We start from the raw sequence: 8,453 nt of genomic DNA on the forward strand, positions 1-8,453 counted from the left end.
TGATTTAAGTTGATTCAACTACTATTCTGTACAAAGAAAGATAACTCCAATTGAAAATTTCTTGCTATTGAACAATACTGTGCAATTGAAAATTACTTGCTATTGGACAATATTGTACAATTGAAGATTTCTTGCTATTGCTGAATACTGTGCAATTGAAATTTCTTGCTATTGCACAATACTTAATATTCTAATTTTGAATCCTGATTTTGACCAACTTGAAAACTGGGCCAATAATCAAAAATGTAAGAACATGTTTAGATTCAGCATATCAAAGAACCCTAAGGATTCAATTTTTGTTAAAATCAAACTAAGTTTAATTTTGGACCCTTTGGACCTTAGTGTAGACCAATTTGAAAACGGGACCAAAAATTAAGAATCTACATACACAGTTAGATTCGGCATATCAAAGAACCCCAATTATTCAATTTTTGATGAAATCAAATAAAGTTTAGTTTAGGACCCTTTGGCCCCTTATTCCCAAACTGTTTGGACCAAAATTCCCAAAATCATTCCCAACCTTCCTTTTATGGCCATAAACCTTGTGTTTAAATTTCATAGATTTCTATTTACTTATACTAAAGTTATGGTGCGAAAACCAAGAAAAATGCTTATTTAGGCCCTTTTTTGGCCCCTAATCTCTAAACAGTTAGAACCAAAACTCCCAAAATTGATCCCACCCTGCCTTTTATGGTCATAAACCTTGTGTCAAAATTTCATAGATTTCTATTTACTTAAACTAAAGTTATAGTGTGAAAACCAAGAAAATGCTTATTTGGGCCCTTTTTGGCCCCTTATTCCTAAACTGTTGGGACCAAAACTTACAAAATCAATCCCAACCTTCCTTTTATGGTCATAAACCTTGTGTTTAAATTTCATAGATTTCTATATACTTAAACTAAAGTTATAGTGCGAAAACCAAAAGTATTCGGACGATGACGACGACGCAGACGACGACGCCAACGTGATACCAATATACGACCAAAAAATTGAAATTTTTGCGATCGTATAAAAAGACAATATCGAGTTCTTATACAATATTTATATTATGCAAACATGTAACCAACTTTTCACATCGAACGACAACCTTAAAACTGACCAGAAAATACATTAACTCTGTCTTTATCTTTGAATGTGAAACATGTTAGAATAACCAGAAACTTTAAGTGTTCTTCAGTGGCGACTTTACGACCATATATAAATAGCATTAATTATTTGCGACAGTTCTATAGAGTTCATGCAGACGCTAAGAAAATATAACTATTTAACGGTTAGCAGGTGTCACAGTTAAAGTTCTTGTAATGTATATTACACCAAAAATATTGAAATTAGCCTTTCAACAATGAGATGAACTTATTAATATAAAAATAAGGTGCTTTATGTTTGATAGCCTTTCAATGATAGTACTTGATCCCTTGGATGCTGATGTTTGCTTTTTCTGGACAATGTATGGTCTTATTGAGCTGTGAATAATATAACAATAATATCACATATTTAAGAATGACAATAAATGTAACGCAATAAATTCCGTCGATGATTTTATTAGATTTATGATAATTTGAATATAGGTAAATTACACTGTCTCTAAATTATCCTTTGCATCTCCCGTAGAATATCCCTAATTGACACATTCGATAACCAATGAAAAATCATTGACACATTCGATAACCAATGAAAAATCAGAATCTCAATTGTTATTACATTACTTAAGCAAGCAACTCGCACGCAAATGGCTCCATTATTCTTTCACACGACAATCACATTAAAGTTAATGACATAAAAATATCAAGGTAAGTTTGTTTCATATTCAAATACTACGTTAATAATAGGGACAAAATTCACATCAGCTTACCTGCAAGTCGTTTATTTATCACTAATGACATATAAGTTTCACTAGCATTAAAATGGCATACATAGAATTACAGTATCTAGTTCCAAATTGTATTGTTGGGTATCGCTCATGTATCTCTTTGGATGTTTGGTCCGAGGATTGAGGGTATGGTCGATGTTGCATCAGAAACCTTCGAAATCTGGATCAAAGTTCATCATTAATTTCACAAAACTTTACTTCACAAAGAACTCGTCTACTGTTTATTTAAGATTCAATAGCTTTGACCTACTTTTGAAAATGACACAAAAGTCACCGAAATTTGGTTCAAAGGCAAATTTCAATCAATAAGAGTGATACTTTCCCTGAACCCATATACATTTATGTATCAAAAGGTTCAGAAAGAATCATTTGCATTTCTGCTCAATTTTCTATAAAATTTAATAGATTTGAAAAGATCGAACGTCAAATCTTTGATGATAAACAATACAATATATTCTGGACCTATGGGTGGTACGGATAGGAAAATACGAACTGTCAAACAGAAAAATAGCCTATACCACATCTTCTTTTTTATAAAAACAATCTACATGTTCATATAAACCCACTTCGAAAGCTATATTATTCTTCAACTATCTAAAAATCTATTTTATTGTATAAAATTTTTATATCTAAAAAAATCACCATGGCCATAATGCAAAACTAAACTTCAAACTGTGTTTTGCTACCTTAGACTAAAACTTTAACCAGAAATCGGACGCAAAGACTGACTCACAGACCGGAAATGATATTATGATCTTGTTTCCTTTTTTTTTATTTCTAATTTTACAATAATATCTTTTCTATTTTTACTATGTATGTGTTGTGTTTAAAATCATATTTTATATTTATATTGGGTAAAATAAAGCTATGTCCAATCTAAATATATATGAATAATTTTCACATAGTTAATTATATAACATAAACCAATAGCTGATAATGGAACATTGAATCAAACGAACAAATAAAAGATGTGTGTCACGTGTTATAGAATTCAATTTATCAAGGAACAATAAAATCGTAGGTCAACAAAAGATTAGCATGATTTTGCAAAACGGATTCCAAAACGAGTATCCATCAAAACAGAACGAAACAGAAATCTCAATGGAAAAGAAACCGTAGTATTCAATGTTTGATGGTAAGTTATGTGTAAGTACCGAATCCGTTGAAGAGCTTTATGTAAATCGGTTCATCTTGATACCATTTGTTCAACAGCATGTTTAAAAAAAAATGGATCGATCTTAATAATGCATTATATAGTTTTATTAAATTTGCAGTTCATATAATTTTTGAAATGTGCTCAAATTTATGTTCTGTGGTTTCATACTCATTACTACCTTAGACGGGGTTGTTAGTTTTGTTAAATTCTCTTTGGTTTTTATTTTCTATTTATTAATTTGACTTTGTAAACGTTTCTCAAGTGTAAAAATAAAATTGAGAATAAAATGTTGGAACGTGACATAGAGACAGCAATCCGACCAAAGAGCAGAAAACAGCCGAAGGTCACCGATTGGTCTTCAATACAACCAGAAAATCTCGCACCCGGAAGCGTGCTCCAGCTTTGCTCATGCCATTACCATTTTCTTGTTCACAATCAATTAATTGAATACTTTCACTGCTTTATAATTTTCAACGATAAGTTTTGGTATTAAGCTGTATATTGTAAAAAATAATTGCTGATTTCGTTTTATTGATAAATTTGCAGATGAACGTGACTGACATCACACAGGAACCGTATACAACATACTATTCTCCAACACCTGTAAAGGAAAATAAAACGCCATACATTGCAATTACCTTTGCTACATTTTCCGTACTAGTAATACTTAGCAACTCAATTTTCCTCGTGTTTTATCTCATATCTGGACACAAAACTGCTCATGGATTCTTCGTCATGTCACTTTGTATTGGAAACTGTCTTATCGGATGTTCGGCATCACTGTCTACTCTGCAATCTATAATAACTGGGACACCTTATGTCTGTTCAATCAGCACATGGACATTGACATGGGGAATTATCTTCAACATATGCATAACCTTCTGGATCTGTCTGGAGAGATATATCATCGTACATCATGTTCCAATGAAAAACGTTCAATGGATGCAGAAAAATAGGAGACAGATCGTTTCGGGTACTGCTTTAGGTATTGCTATCTATTTGACAATTCTCTTTGCATGTACTGGGGACAATAAGGTTGTTATATGTGATGGAATACATCTGTTTCGCCATCTTTATCCTGTGTATGCAGGTATGACGTCAGTTCCGGTCTTTTGTTTTTTGTTAGCTACCGTGGTTTTGTACAGAAAAACACTAGTTAGGCTCTCTCAGCTGAAAAGGAAAGAAAACAGCGCCCTTAAAAGGAAAACGAAAACCAACTTACATGTAAAACGAACCACTCCTGAGAAAATACCGCCTTTAAGCGAACAATCTGAATCGTCGGAATGTCAACAAACAAGAACTATTAACTTGTCTACAATAGAATTTAATGACATTACAAATGACATATATTCCAAAACGAATAAAAAAGTTTTGACTACCACTTCAAATACTTCAAGACAAATCACAAGCACAGAGGGTAAGTCTATTAATCTATATTGATATTTTATCTACATAATTTCTTATACTAATCCACTTTTTGTATCTGTGACCATATTGAATTAATTTGTCTGAATTTTACGTATTTGTTTGAAGAACGATTATACATTTACATTATGTACATCTGTTAGAATCATTGTAGTAATTCACAAAGCAGTAAATTTGTTCACAGTTATTTTAATCATTCGATAGTCTCCTTCACTTTTTGAACAGACTTATTTTACTACAAGAAGCTAGAATGCAGTGAGAAAATTCAATTAAAAAGAGACAAAAACTATTATGAAATTTGGAATTTATATCAATGTAAAGTAATTTTATTCTAAATCCTCAAAAGATAAGATTTTCTTGTTTTATGCTCCCAGAAAAAATACCTGTTCGAGCAATTAGTTACCGCTTTGTTCGTCCGTCTTCCCTTCACACCACCCGTACACATGTGTGTCCGGACAATAATAGGTACTTTCACTTGAACAATTAGAATCAAACGTTATCAGACGAGAGCACAGCAAATGGATACATTCATATTAATGTATGTGTCGAGAGGTCATAGTCTATGTTAATTAAATTAAAAATTGTTGGGAAAGTTATTTATTGTCTCCTACCTGATTCAATTAAATTTAAACAGATAGAAAATATGTAGCAATGGAAAGCGCCTCATTATTTCAGAATCAATAGGATTAAGTTCTACCACCATCCAAAGGTTTATCAGTAAGGAATGCAATTACAGTAGAACCTGCTATATTAACTAGTAATCTGACACACTTTCGGTCCTAAAGGTAAAACTTCTGTGCTAATGGGAAGAATAAACATCCCAGACTTAATGTCGTTGAAGTGAAGAATTATAAGTTACTGTAGGTCGTCCAATGTGCAATCTAGTCTCACATCTCATAATTAGTTATGAAAGACACCAAAACAATGACCAGTACATAACAATTCAAATTTCCATTCAAAACCAGATAAGAAAATAACAGAAATAGATAAAATCAGATGGAAACATATTGGAACATATGTTCATACTTACTATTAACATGCTAACCGTGCTTAATATCTGTGTTGATTGTTTATCAAGGTCACGATTGGTTATCTTCGAAATATAATTTATTGTCATTGATATGGTTATATTTACTGTTTACAATTTTTGAATTTTTTAAAATACTAAGGCTTTTCTACCTCAGGCATAGATTACCTTAGCTGTATTTGGCAAAACTTTTAAAAATTTTGGTCCTCGATGCTCTCCAACTTCGCACTTTATTGGCTTTTTTAACTTTTGGGATTCGAGCGTCACTGATGAGTCTTTTGTAGACGAAACGCGCGTCTGGCGTATATACTTTTAATTAAATCCTGGTATCTATGATGAGTTTATTTACAGCGACATTTTGAATACAATGACCGGATGAAATTTGTTGTGTTATGAGCTATATAATTAGTTATCAAAGGTACCAGGACTATAGTTTAGTACGCCAGACGCGCGTTTCGTCTACATAAGACTCATCAGGGACGCTTAAATCAAAATATTTATGAAAACCAAACAAGTACAAAGTTGAAGAACATTGAGGATTCATATACCAAAAAGTTGGGCCAAATACGGCTAAGGTAATCTTACCTGGGATAAGAACATCCATAGATTTTCGAAAAATTCAAAGTTTTGTAAACAGGAAATTTATAAAAATGACCACATTATTGATATTCAAAACCGAAATGTTGACAACTGGGCTTGTGATACCCTCGGAGACGAACTGTCTACCAGCAGTGGTATCGACCCAGTGGTGTAAATAGTTATCAAAGGTACCAGGATTATATAAGTTATATACTATGTGCCTAAAATTAGCATAAGAAACGAAATGAACACAGAGCATTAAATTGCATGCATTATTTCTGCAATGCCTTGTTCAAAGTCATCAGTGTTTTTTTTTTCATTCATTTTGTTGTTTGGTGTAACGTTTGATTTTTGTCAGATTTTTATGGACCTTCCCCTTCATAGATTTAACTTGTAGTTTTCGTATGTTTTACAATACTTTTTTACCTTACATTACAACTACTAGAAATTTGTGTTAGTTCATATAGCATTAAATGTGTAATTGGGTAAATAAAATATGTTCTAAATTCAAAAATATTTACTATGTATATGGCATGGAAAATTACAATGCAACAATCATTAAAGTTGTTTAAGTTGTATTTTGAGAAAGTATTTGGATAATACAATTTAAATACTTCTACATACATCATTCAATCTAGAAAATGTCATCGTAGATATTCATACTAGATGTCACAGAAAACACGTTTTCTAATTTTTAGATGATTTATTTCTTTTTTGACTTTATGATTATTCTTTTGTAATCAGCATAAGGTTAATTTTTTTTTATCCCAGTTATTCAATGATCAAAAATGCAATTATAACGTTAATTTTTCTTGCTTTTCTCTCTATTTCAAGTTTGAGAGTCACGAATAAAAAACACCAATATATCTAATGTTATTTTATAGATATAATACATCTTTTTGCAGATCATTTGGAAAGAAGGAATACGCCTCAAATTTTTAAATTAATAATTTTACTGTCTTGACTGAAGTCTATAACACTACACACGTTTTATACTACAACCTGTGAATCCCATTTTTTTTAAAATATATATTGTATTTTTACTTTAAACATGTTACATTTTTTATTGTAGAAAAAAGATCAGAAAAATCACATGAAAGTATCAACTGGCAAACAAAGGCTCACAAAAATGTTCGAGTTATCATTTGTCAAGTATCACTATACAGCTTATCTTTGATTGCTGGTCAAATTGCAGCTAACTTTGGTGCTTTCCAAATACGCTCATTTTTCATGGCTGTAATGCTGCTCTGTGTTTTTATTAGTCCGTTTGTGTACGTGGTGCGTGTACAAGAAGTAAAAGTGGCGATACAGAAAGCATTTCGTTGTAATGATAATACTGTAGACATCAGTACAGAATTCCAAGACTAAAAATAAGCGGTCAGAATGGCAAAAAAGAAAAACAAAGGATAAAGGGTATTCATCCGACACAAAATCATGTCTTTTATGTTACGACGTTTGAGTTTAGCATTATCTACTGATAAGAACACGAAATATTTATCTTTGCATCTAAAATCTACTAGATGCATAATATGCTTATTTTCTCAATGTAAACAATTTTAGGTCAAAGTATTCAGTCTTCAACACGGAGCCTTGGCTCACACCGATTACTGAATGCGATTTTAAAAATTTTGTCCCGGAAGACAATGAGATGGTAGTTGAAAATATTATATTGAACTGTTTTTACATTAAAAACACAACTTAATAATGTTATCTGTATTCATAAAAATTATAAATATGTACCAATTGGTAAAATGAATTCAACAGTAAAAGAATAGGGGCGACAGATACCAGAGGGACAGTCAAACTCATAGATTGAAAATAAACAGACAACACAATGACTAAAAGAAATGAAAAAGACAAATAGATAAATAATAGCTAGCTAGACAAAACTAGAAAACTAAAGAATAAGCAACACGAATCCCACAGTAATTTGCAGTTTATAGTTATCTTCATCAAACTCATAATTCGACCACAAACTTTCAAGACACGGTATTGTTATTAAATGATAACCTTACACAAACTGTCTCAAGGTCGTATTAAAAAAATACTTTACCCCTTTTTAAAAGACCTTTTACTCTACGACCAAAAAAATGTTAATGTATCCAGTGTGAATAGTCAAAATATGTGCAGCAACATTCCATAAGCTCTATGAAAAATATAATCCTCCAGTTCATACAGAATGCTAGGTCTTGCTTTGCCTTTTTTTAACTCCTTGAAAGAAAACTATATCAAAGATACAAGGCTTATAATTATGGTACATCATACGCGCATTTCGGCTATAAAAGACTCATCAGTGGCGCTCGAACAGTTGCATCGCAAGAGCAAAGTACTAAGTTGGAGAACATTCATAGTAGTAACTAATTATTCCAAAACGTAGTACCGAATGCGACAGAAGC

At 31.8% G+C, this 8,453-nt stretch overlaps 1 protein-coding gene across 2 annotated transcripts; it reads left to right on the forward strand.

The window, feature by feature from the left end:
- The first annotated feature begins 1,718 nt into the window (after positions 1-1,718).
- On the forward strand, positions 1,719-7,809 carry LOC134705291 (uncharacterized). 2 transcript variants are annotated; one of them, XM_063564040.1, is made up of 4 exons: positions 1,741-1,790; positions 2,892-3,005; positions 3,573-4,443; positions 7,130-7,809. In XM_063564040.1, exons 2-4 carry the CDS (start codon positions 3,003-3,005, stop codon positions 7,423-7,425), a joined length of 1,170 nt encoding a protein of 389 aa, XP_063420110.1. In that variant the 5' UTR covers positions 1,741-1,790; positions 2,892-3,002; the 3' UTR covers positions 7,426-7,809. The 2 variants fall into 2 exon arrangements, with proteins under 2 accessions (XP_063420111.1, XP_063420110.1); XM_063564041.1 differs by lacking the exon at positions 2,892-3,005 and having other exon boundaries at positions 1,719-1,790.
- Positions 7,810-8,453: the final 644 nt, after the last annotated feature.

The sequence above is a fragment of the Mytilus trossulus genome, chromosome 2, assembly GCF_036588685.1.
Source record: "Mytilus trossulus isolate FHL-02 chromosome 2, PNRI_Mtr1.1.1.hap1, whole genome shotgun sequence".
NCBI classification, from domain to species: Eukaryota; Metazoa; Mollusca; class Bivalvia; order Mytilida; family Mytilidae; genus Mytilus; species Mytilus trossulus.

Coding starts and splice junctions, on each gene's coding strand:
- LOC134705291 (XM_063564040.1), top strand. Junction 4,444..7,129: donor ACAAATCACAAGCACAGAGG/GTAAGTCTATTA, acceptor TTTTTATTGTAG/AAAAAAGATCAGAAAAATCA.